General features: G+C 34.8%; 1 protein-coding gene across 2 annotated transcripts in view; it reads left to right on the top strand.

The window, feature by feature from the left end:
• CRYBG3 (crystallin beta-gamma domain containing 3) overlaps positions 1-12,177 on the top strand; it is a 146,263-nt gene that overhangs the window by 53,301 nt on the left and 80,785 nt on the right. For both annotated transcript variants that reach the window (XM_036747824.1, XM_036747825.1), the window contains exons 4-7: positions 1,980-6,930; positions 8,362-8,409; positions 8,636-8,751; positions 10,008-10,155. In XM_036747824.1, the coding sequence (XP_036603719.1) occupies positions 1,980-6,930; positions 8,362-8,409; positions 8,636-8,751; positions 10,008-10,155 (5,263 nt within the window). The remainder of the gene's footprint in view (positions 1-1,979; positions 6,931-8,361; positions 8,410-8,635; positions 8,752-10,007; positions 10,156-12,177) is intronic.

Genomic DNA, 12,177 nt, shown 5'->3' with positions numbered 1-12,177 from the left:
TGCTGTTACTGTGTACAACGTTCTCCTGGTTCTGCCCATTTCACTCAACATCAGTTCATGTAAGTCTTTCCAGGTTTTTCTAAAATCTACCTGTTCATCATTACTTATAACACAATAGTATGCCATTACATTCATACTTGTTCAGCCATTCCCAAATTGTTGGGCATTCCTTCAATTTCTAATTCTTTGCCACCACAAAAAGAAATTCTATAAATATTTATGTGTGTGTTGTCCTTTCCCCCTTTTTATGCTCTCTTTTGGACACAGACCTAGTAGTGATATTGCTGGCTCTTGTTCTTTGGGCATAGTTTCAAATTGCTCTCCAGAATGGTTGGAATCAGTTCACAACTCCACCAACAATTCACTAGTGTCCCGATTTTCCTGTGTCTTCTCCAATATTAATCATTTTCCTTTTCTATCATATTAGTCAATCTGATAGGTGTGAGTACCTCAGAGATGTTTTCATGTTTCTCTAATCAATAGTGATTTAGAGCATTTTTTCATATAACTATAAATTGTTTTGATTTCTTCATCTAAAAACTGCCTGTTCATATCCTTTGACCATCAATTGGGGAATGACTTGTATTCTTGTAAATTTGATTCACTTCTCTATATATTTTAGAAATGAAGTCTTTATCAGAGATGCTGGCTGTAAAAATTGTTTCCCAGCTTTCTGCTTTCCTTCTAATCTTGACAACCCTTTTATTTTTCAAATGAGTAAACTGAGGCACAGAAAAGTGAATCAGCTTTTTCAACTAGGGTCTCATAGATAATGGTAGAACTAGACCAACTAATGACAGCTAATGTTACTCTAGTGCTTTAAAGATTTGCAAACGATTTTATGTTCATGATCTCATTTGTTCCTAACAGCCACTCTGTAATGTAGACAATATCAGTATTGTTATCCCTATTTTATAATTTTCAAAACTGAAGTTCAGAAAAGTTAACTTATTTAGTGTCATGATATTAGTGTCAAAAGGGAGGTTGGAATTCGTGTTCTTTTTGGCCCTCAAGTCCATTGCTTTTTCAAAAATATAATGGGCTTGTGTTTTGAATTCTAGTTCTCTGTACTTTGTAGTGTGTGACATAAGCATTTATATGTAAAAAAATATTTTAAAATGCATGTACATGAGTTAGATGGTCTCTCTGAAATTCTAACATTATAAATTTGTCAAAAACTATCACTTCCTTTAAAAATAAGTACAGAGAAATTAGCCCCACCCACGTTTAACTTCAGTTCTGTTGCTTAAAGTTCAGTTTTTAATAGTTTTCAAATTGGTATAGAGAGGGAAACAGCTGTGAGGCAATGTAAAGGACACTGCATTTAGAGGCAGCAGACCTGAATTCAAATTCTATCTTTGTTTCTTACTGGGTATGTGATCTTATATAAATCATTGTAACCTTTTCTGATCCATATATGTGCTATCTATAAAGTAGGAAGAATAAAACCAGACAGTTAGGTGGTGCAGTGATTAGAACACCTGGCCTAGCCAGGAGGACATGAGTTCAAATACAGTCCACAGACACTTACTAGCTGTGTGATCCTGAGCAAATCACTTAACCTCTGTTTGTCTCAGTTTCCTCTTCTGTGCCAATTTTCCAATGTTGTGAGGATCAAATGAGGTAATATTTGTATAGTACTTAGCCCAGTACCTGGCATATGGTAGGTACTATATAAATGTTAGCTGTTATTATTACTTGATTTACCTATTTTACAAATATCTTGTGAAAATTGAATTATGTAACATACATAAGCTCCTTGAGGGCAGGGACTTGGATTTTTATCTTTGTATCTTCAGAACCTAGAACAATAATAGGTGTTTAATGAATGCTTATTGAATTGAGTTGTTGTAGAGATGTGCACTTTGTTGTTAAGTTTTGAGTGGTGGTTAGTGATGGATAAGACTTGCATCTCAACTTCTGATATTAATATAGTGTGTTAATTGCCTTTCTTGATACTCTGAAACTTCTCATTATAGAAAAATAGAAGGTGAACCTGAGATATCTTCAATTACCTATTCAACTTACCGGGGTCCCAGACAGATTTTGAAAATTTTGAAGAAACAGACCAAATTAGAGACTTCCACTTCTGTACAAATAACAGATGAAACTTCTGATTCTAGTGCAAGTACTCAAACTGGAACTGGAAGTGAATCTGAGGCTTTCATCTCTCCAGATTCACCAATCAAGAACAACGCAGATCTACTCAAAGACCCTTTAAAAGATGCTGTTTTAAATAACAGTAATTATAAGGAATCTATATTAAATAGGCCGTCATCATCAACTGAAACGATCTCTAGTCCTATAGTGGAATCCTGTTATAATCATCCTTTAAATTGTGTACCAGTTTACAGAACAGACAATGATATGTTAGGATCAGTGTTATTCGAGAATGATACCAAAGACCCTAGAAATCCTGCTTTTCAGGGGATAGTGAATCCAAAAACCACTTTAGAAAACAACTTTTTCAAGAATGATAAAGCATCAGAGCAAAGAGGAGAACATTTTCAACCCCCAAGCATCGTTCTTTCTGACCTGAATGTGGGTTTAACTAATAAAGAATCAGAGACAGTCAAACATGAAAATTTGCCAAGTCCAAGTAAAACAACTTTACATGATGAATTGGGACTGCTGGAGAGCAAATGTTCACTATCTTATCACTTTGGCAACATTGTTCATCATCGTCAAGCTGAAACAGATACAGAACATATGAATGAAGAAAACAAATCAGTTATTCAAGACTCACAAATAAATATGCAAGTTAAAGAAAACACAAAGGAAAAAGAAATCTCCTCAGGTAGGGCACTCTTATCTTCAGCTAACATATTACATGCAAAAAATGAAGTGGTTGGATCTTTACTGAAAGACACCGATTATAGTCTTGCAACAAAAAACAAGAGCTTTGATTTTGGGCCATCAGATAAAGTGTCTCAAGGCATTATAATAATTCAGAATGACCATCCCTCTATAAAGTTTGTTAATGAGTCAGAAAAGGTAGATTGTATACAAAATAGCATAACACCTGAACTGAAACTTGAAGTAGTTAATAGAAACCACATTTCAGTCCCTTCCTTTGAATCTGAGAATCTTGAACTGGCCAAAGTCTTACCTGGGTCTTCAGATGTTAACAATGAAAAAACATCTCCAATTCTTGAAAGTGAAAAGGCTGATTTTTATGATTCAGCTTCTACCTTTGACTTTGAAGGTGACAGCTTCAGAAAGTGGGAAGCTCCCGTTTTAAAAAATAGGAGTCCTTCTATAGAGCATGAACGAGACAGAATTGTTCATTCCACAACTCTAAAGGAGATTAATCTAGTGCTTCCTGATATGGGTTCTGAAGAGATTTACGAAGCTGAGATTTTTCCATCTGAGTCTAAGTTTAAAGATAAGCACCTGAAGGTAACATCACAAAGTTATTGTAGGTCCCAAAATGAAACCCCAGTTGTTCTTGAGAGTGGTGTGGCAGAGGATTTGCTTCATGGCCATGACAGTAAAGTCATAGGGTCAGTGACATATGATGAAAACAAAATTTCTCTTGGTCCTCATGAACCTAGAGACACTGACGCCACTAAAATTTTTGGCAAATCTGGAATACGGCTCAGCTCCTCCGATATATTACCTAAATCCCAAGATGATGGCACCTTACAGTTTCTGGGTTCTGATATCAGTATGGCAAAAATCACTTCTAAATTAAAAGCCAAAAGTTCTCTTGAGGTTTCCGCTATGCTGAGAGCAGAAGAAACAGCCTCATTTCAGAGACATTACGAAAAAAATAATTTATTAGGTGACAGTTCCACCAGTAAGCCTGAAGAAGCTAACATGTTAATTAACTCATCTAAACCCAAAGATAATTTTGAAATTTCGAAAGTTACTACAGAACTCACACATGAAGATAATCCCTTAGTTGTGATGCTGTCCACTAATAGCTGCCTTTGGGAATTTGAAAAAGCTAATCAGACAGTAGCAGAAATGACCTTGTGTCATAAACATGGCAAAGATGTGCCTAAGATTCATATAGGAAAGGGAGGTCCTAATTATCTAACTGCTGCTGTGCTGAAAAATGCCATGGAAGCTGATGCTCAAACAGTTGGTAGTACCACAGTGTCAGTTAACAGCTCAAGCCAACAGTGTTCTGAAGCATCAGCTGAGGACACAGGGATAAGGAAAAGAGCACATGACACACCTCTGGTCTCCAACAGTGATTTGGTTAAAACAGCTGAGAAGTTGGTTGATATAATTTTGGACTCTGTCAGGCAAGAACTAAAATCCACACATATAGGCATTAACTACAAGGATTGTAATGCAGTTACCCTGAAAGAAGAGTCCACTGGAAAAAAAACATCAGAAGAAAAAGAAAAGACATTGATTCAGCTACCAGACCATTTGGATGAGTGCAGTGTTGAAGATGTGTCAGAAGACAAAAGAGAAGAAAAGGCCTGTGATTTAACTACTGTTGGTGAGAGGAATCTCCTTATTGATACCAATAGAATGGATGTGTCCAATTTATTAATAATCAAAGCAAGGGAATTGGTCAGTGAGGTTATTCATGGTGCCCAACAAAAACTGATAGATGGCCGTTACAGAAAAACTAAGCCCAGGAACCATAACAGAAGTACTGTTATGGCCAATGCCACAAAGATTCTGAACAATGATATCGTTAAACCACATTATATTGCTAAAGGGTTCTTGGCTTCTGAACAGCCAGAATCCCAAAGCATAACTAAACTTAGTAAAAATAAAGAATCAGAAAGTCTTTTGGCTAAAATTAATTTAAACAATGACACAGATTCAACTAAAGGAAGAGAAATAGTGCCTTACCAAAAAACTTTATATGCTGGAAATGGATTTGAACAATCTGATAATGTAGAGTTGCCAAATTCAGATGTTTTAATATCAGAGAATATATCCCTTAAAGATTTAGATGATAAAGGTATGCCATTAACCTGTAACAAAGAAGAAAGTGAAGCGCAAAAAGCACCATCCCAAACAGAGAGTGTGGGTAGCCACAAAACCCAGACAGAAGATACTGGAACACTTGTTTTAAATTTCGAGTGGCCCCCTTTCATGAATGATGAAGTATATACTCATTTACCTAGTACATCCAAAAGCAGTTTTTCTGATAGTCTTGTATGTATTAATGAAAAATGCCTACCAGGACACAGTAATAAATCACTGCCTATTGCTGTGTTAGAGATGGGGAAAGTATACAGAAAAGATGCTGAATTTAATATAGGCAAAATTGAGATGGCACCACCTATGCTAGAAATGGGAAAAGTATACAAGAAAAGTACTGAATTAAATGTAGGAAAAAATGAGCTGATGCCCTCAATGTTAAAAACGGGGAAAATGTGCAAAATGCATGCTCAATTAAATGCAGGAGAAAATGAGCTGATGCCCTCAGTGTTAGAAGTGGGGAAATCATATGGAAGAAGTGAGTTAAATATTACAAAACTACAAGGTACACCTGACAATTTCAAAATGGGAAAACCATTTAAAAGGAACACTGATGAAATGACACCTGTCATGATAGAACTGGAAAAGGCATTTGAAAAGGATGTTGAAGGGAATGTTGGAAAAACTACAATGACATCTGCCAAGTTAAAAACGGAAAAAACATGCAAAGATGATATTCAGTTGAATGTTACACAAGCTGATACAGCAAAACCCACTATCTTAGAAATAGCAAAAATGAATCAAAAGACAGCTGAATGGAATATTGAGGAAAGTAAAGCGATACCTGCCATGTTTGAAGTGGAAAAGGTATACCAGATGGATACTGAAGAGAATTTTGGAAAAACTGAAATGAGACCTATAGAAACAAAGAAAAGTGTGGTGCTATGTGACAACAAAGCTATGTCACAGTTTGAGGGATATGAATTACCTATGTTGAATAAAGATTGTGAAGGAAACATTGACCTTATGACACCAGATTTTTTACCTGAAGATTCCAAACTAAGGACAGAAAAGAATCTATGTATGACTGCAATGTGTGGAAAAGAAAGAGGTCTAGATTATGACATTGCAAATGAACAATCACGTTTAGCTTTTATGCCGCAAGATGAGCAAGGTAACTCTTCTTTCACCATTTTGTATGAAGAACCCCTTCAAGATGAGGGTCGGTATTTATCTGCCAAAGAAGGGGGAACACATTCCCTGGTGTTTCCTGAAGAGTCCACCAATGGGCTTCCGCACGTTCTGGTATGTGAAAGGTCTGAAAGTAGAACTGACCTTGTTCATCACTTTGAGAAGGAAAGTAAATCCGGTGAGATATTTGATACTGACAATTCTGAAATGTTCTTATCAGTAGAGGCAAAAAGATACAAAGTCTATCCCTTAGCCTTATCTCCTATTTATGAAGATGACAGCTCTCAGGAAGATATCCTATCTGGTGAAGTCTCACCAGGTCACCGTGGATCTAGTGCAAAATCAAGAGATGGTGCTAGTCAACCCTCCTCTGTGTTGTCTCTTCTCCAATCAGTATCAGAGCGTTTAAGGATGAATTTTGATGATGCAGAAAAGCTTGAGACAGAGGAAGTAGTGGATGAGGATGAGGAGGGACCACAACATAAAGAGATTATTCTGAAAACTGGAAAGAAAGAGCATGTTACTTATCAACTTCCAGATTGTTCAACTACAGTTTATCAAGGAGAGGACCAAGAAGGAACTAGATCTTCCAAAATGCCACTTTTTCTTTCAAATGAACCCACTACCTCTAATCAGCAAACTGTCCTGTGGCAAGACAGGTCCTTACTTTACCACACACCAGGTCCTTTTCTTCAAAAGTCTGACCTCAGTTCTAAATTACATTCATCTTTCAAGAGTGTCTATAATCAGTATTTGCAAACTACTAAAACCTTATCGCCTGAGAAAGGACACAAGTTTGGAGGTAATCTTCAGGAACCAGTCCCCAAATTAAGTACTTGTCCAGAGGTAAGTTATTTTACTTGAATATTTAATTAAAAGATATATATATATATATGTATATGTATGAGATAAAATTATAGTTTTTTGTAGTGATACAATCTAAGGGGTATATTCAGATATTTGATTCTGATGAGGTGTGTTCAATGGATTTTTTGTTATTTTAAAGTAGCATTAGGAGAGGCAGCATAATATAGTGAATAGACTAGCCCTGGGTGTTAGAAAGATTTGTGTTCAATTTCTTCTTCTGACACATACTTGCTGTATAACTGTACAAGTCACCTCACCTAACTCTTCTGAGCCTTAAGAACTCTCTAAAATTATAATTTGCTGTTCTGCATTGGAAGAGAGAGTTTCCTTACTTGGATTTTTCAGCAGTAATATAGGTCTGCATTTTTAGATAGTGATCCCTTAAATAAAGTGTACATTTGTTTATCTTAGTGGAATTTTGGTTGCGTTATTATTACTTTAAACAAAGAGAATCCCCCCATTTAATTAATATTAATGCTGAGATACTAAAAAGCAGTTTATTTGTACAGTTCTTTGCTGATATTTAATTTTCAAACCAGTTTAAGTGAGAATATTGTGAAGTTTTCAAGATACAGTTTCTGGAAAGTTGCTACTTTTGTTGCATATATCTATACTTACTCATGTTTGTGTACTGAAAGCATATATATATTCAATATTATTTTAAAATGTTTTGTGTAAGGATCTCAAACTCCCAACAACTCCTAGGTAACAAAAGAATTAGTAGTTTTATTCTGTTCTTTTTTTCTCCTATAACAATACATTTCAAATTAAGAATAAAGAGTAAAACATGAATTAGTTTTCTGTTAGCTTCTTTTATCAGTAGCTTTTTTTCCCCTTTTCTTTTCTGGAGTTTAAACAATGAACACAGTAAAATACATGACTGCTTATGCATGTAGATGATGCATAAAACATTAAGACATTCTGTAATTCAGACAAGAAACAGGTGACTGAAGATAAATCTCATTTTTTTACTCTTAGCTGTCTACCTTATTCACATGGAAAGTTGATGTTATACAAGGTAGGGTAGAAGGAAGCTTTGGGCAGTTAAGAGAAATATAGTTGAAAGGGGGGTTAGGACTCCCACTTTTTAGTTAGAAAAATGTTTTATAAATGCAATTGTTTTTCTCCATTTAAATATACTCATTTCCTCTTTGGATAAATTGTTCTACATAGGTTTTTTGTTTTGTTTTGGTTTGGTTTTTACTAGTATTTGAGTTGATGCAACTTTTATTAGGCTTGCCACAGTCTTTATCTCTCTTTTCCTGTGTTGGTCAGACATTGTGGGGAATAATGCTTTAAAATCAGCCAAAAAATGTAATGGAAGAGTTTTTTTAAGTTCAGAACTTGAAAATTATATTATCCAATTAACTGTTCCTTGGATACTGATTTCTTCTGTTTTTGTAATTTCAGAATCCCATTGATAAGCAAAGCCTGAGAAGTAACCCCAGACCTGGAAAGGTAAAGATAGTTGTTTTTTGTAGACCACATGAAGAGAGAGAGGAAGGAGAGGCATATGCTTTGGGGAGAGGCAAAAGAAACTTACATCTTCTTTTAAGTGACTTAGAATAAAAAGGATTTATTTTGCCATAGATTTGCATCTACACTAGTTAGTTTTTTTGAGTATTTAGAAACAATTTTAGCACATTTTATTTGTTCTGATAAATTAGTCATTGTATATTTTCAGATGGTCATCTATGACCTTCATGGAAGCAAATATAAACAAGAGATTTACAATAACATTCTTGATGCTACATCCTGGACCTTTCCAAATGGAGCATTCATCAGAGTTGTAAGAGGATGGTAAGCAATCCTCATCTGAATTTTTTAAAGTCTATTTTCTGAAGTTATGTACATTTTTCCTTACATTTATTTTATATCTACACAGGTAATATCCCCTTTCTCATATATAGTTTCTTTGATAGAAGGAAACCTAATTAGGCTTTTATGATGTGGTGAATATTCTTTTCATTTCTTTTTGGCAGAAAAGGTAAGCTAATTCAGCTGCCTTGATAAGCCACGCTGCCGTCTGTATTTAAGAACTTACATGGATGTTCTTTCAGGTTTGCACATGCATTATCTCATTGGATCCTAAGAACAGCTTGGGAGGTGGTGCTGTTACTACTCCCATTTTACAGATTGGGAACTTTTTTTTTTACAGAAATGAGGTAACCTGTCCATGCTTGTGCTGCTAGTTGGTACTTGAATCCAGGTCTTCTTGACTCTTAAATCACATTCATATGCTAATCCGATACATCTGTCAGTAGAGTATCATAACCAATACTTCTAATTATGTTTTCATGGTATTATTTGATGAACCAAGTAAAATTCTAATGTATCACCTTGGTCATTTCAATGCACACTTGAAAATGCCCATAAAAATATTGAGACGTCCACAAATGTGGAAACCAAAGGGTGAAAAAATTTCTTAATGTAGTTCGTGTAGCTCAAATGTCCCTTGATAGAAAGGTAATAGAAAACCTCATTTTTTGGTTAGTTATTACTAGGAAATGAATACTTTCACGTGCATTTAACTAAAATTAGTAGAAGCATAGAATGTCACAGAAAATTTTTAGTCCTATTAGTGTTGATAATGTTACCCTTTAATAATGTGCCTGCCTTATCATTGAAATAATCATTACAATTTATTATTGGATTTATCTTGTGTAATACATATCAGCTGTTAAAGTTGGGCTGTAGTTTTGTGTGCCCTCAGAGTGAATATGTGTGAATGTATACATGTGTGTGTAAATATACATATACTCAGATACATGTTTGTGTCACAGACTTTGGCAAAAAATATTTTCCTTTCCAAATTTCATGTGTTTCTGTTCTTTTTTATTTTTTTTATTAATAGTCTCATTGGGTAAAGATTTTAAAATATATCCTGTTTAAAAGCAGGATTTTATACTTGTCATGGAAAAAGGTAAACCCTATAAACATTTAAGGATATCAGAAGTTCAGTGCCTTATCATAATATCCTCATGTGCCTGTCTAATAGCATCTTAAAACAAATTATCTGTACCTTGATGTTGTTGCTGTTGTTGCTGTCACTCTAGCTGGATTTTATATGAAAAACCACATTTCCAAGGTCGCAAAAGTGTTTTAGAAGAAGGAGAAAAAGTGCTCAATCGTGACTGGATCTTTCGGAGTAAAAAGCACCAAACGAGAAATTTTGTGATTGGCTCTATCAAGAGAGTATTAAAGGTATCAAAAGTGCTTTATTGTCAATGTTTTTGTTGTGAAGGGAGTCTAATTATAGCATACTTGCATTTTAAAAAAAGTTAATACTTGATGCAAATGGTACTAATCTAATTGCTAACTTAATTTTTTTCCTTTAGACATTTGTGCATGAAGATGTGACTTTTGATGTTGCATTTTTAAATGTAGTATTGTAAATTATTTAGAAAAAAGGAAAAATAAGGATTTTTTGTCATCTATTTGGCGAATACTAAAAATTACCAGTAGTATGCTTTAGTGGATGAGTATATCATCATGTCTCTACAACAGAGTTATTTGTGGGGTTTTTTCATGGTTTAACTTTTTGTCTTATAGGAAAGGAAAATTGTATTTAGGGACATTGAGACAAATCTGAGCTCTCCTTTAAAATAAACAAATGAACAAATGTCTTTTCCTAGCAAGGATTTCTAAGCTTAAACTCACAACTGAATTTGTGGAATTTTTGTTTTGTTTTTGGGCTAAGTGATAAACAAGTCTGTAATATCACTTCAGATTGCCCTTGCAACTAGAAAACTATAATTATATCTTTGCTACAATTGAGTGAGTCCTCTAATATTACCTTTGCTGCCTGTTTTATAAATTTGTAGCAGTCTCTTAGCTGGATTTTTGAGAAAAGGCTGCCAGTAAGCAGTGAAATAAGTTTATATGAGCCCATAGTTCATTTCTAAATTCTGTAAATTCTTTACCTTCTCTCTTTGGGATTTTGTGTATTATAAAGTTTGTTCATATATCATAATTTTTCTGCTTATGCCTTATGAGGTTTGGTCATAGAAAAGGGACAACAGGGGAGTGATTCTGCTGAAAGTTCTCATTTCCTCAGATTAGTCTTGTATGTGTGTTTGTGTGCATGTGTGTGTGTGTGTGTAAAACTCTAACCTGCAAAGTGAAAGTTTAATTTTGATGGTTCTAGAGTATTAAGAAGAAAAGAGCATGATTGGAAGAAAAAGCAACATATGGTAACTGAAATGCAGATAATCAGATAGGAAAGATGAGAAAATTGTATCCATATTATATATATATATATTTACATACATACACATGTACATACACATGTGTGTATATACGTAACATACATATGCACATACACCTTCAGATTTATTGCACACATTTTTTTCTTCCCACCTCATTATTGTAATATGGTCCAAATATTGTTACCAATTATTTAGGGAGGAGATATGGGCATGTTCCGAAACATCCCAGATACAGACAGATACAGCCTTTGAAGAGTTACAATGAGTAACAGTTCAATATTTCTTAACTGGCATTTCCCGTGATACCCATTCTTACTCTAATTTTTTCATCTTCCATGTTTTGTTTTTCCTTTTTTTCCTATCTGATTATCTGCATTTCACTTATATTTTTTTTTCTTCTGGTCATACTCTTTTCTTCTTAATACTCTAGAACCTTCAAAACTGAACTTTTTTGACTATAAAAGTCAGTCAGTAAATTCTATTAAACACGTACTATAGGCAAAGCATTTTGCTGAGCACTTGGGATACAAAGAAAGAAGAAGACAGCCCCTCTAGTCAAGGAATTGACAGGCTAATGGTGTGCAACATGCAAACAACTGTGTACAAACAAGCTATGTCTGGGATAAAGTGGAGATAGTCAAAAGGAAGGCAGTAGAGTTAAATGGGGATATTTTGGAAGTAGGGTTTTAGGTGAGACTTGAAAGAAGCCGGGAAGACAGGAGACAGTGCTGAGGAAGAGAATTCCAGACATGAGAGACAGTGATTGAAAATGCCTGGAGTGAGAAGATGGAGTATCACTGTGCAAGGTACTTTAAGGAAGCAATTGTCAACCAGTCACAGAGCATTTGAGGGAAGTAAGGTATAAAAAGACTAAAAGTGATAAGGATGAAGGGATTTGAGTACCAAGGATTTCATATTTGATCTTGGAGGTCAGTGAGGTCAGACTTTAGTAGACAAGAGGACCATTAATTTGTACATAAGGATTTCTACAGGCTGCATGTTGACTCAGTTTTAAAAT

The sequence above is a fragment of the Trichosurus vulpecula genome, chromosome 2 (genome assembly GCF_011100635.1).
Source record: "Trichosurus vulpecula isolate mTriVul1 chromosome 2, mTriVul1.pri, whole genome shotgun sequence".
NCBI lineage: Eukaryota > Metazoa > Chordata > Mammalia > Diprotodontia > Phalangeridae > Trichosurus > Trichosurus vulpecula.
This window is presented reverse-complemented; position numbering and strand designations above follow the sequence as displayed.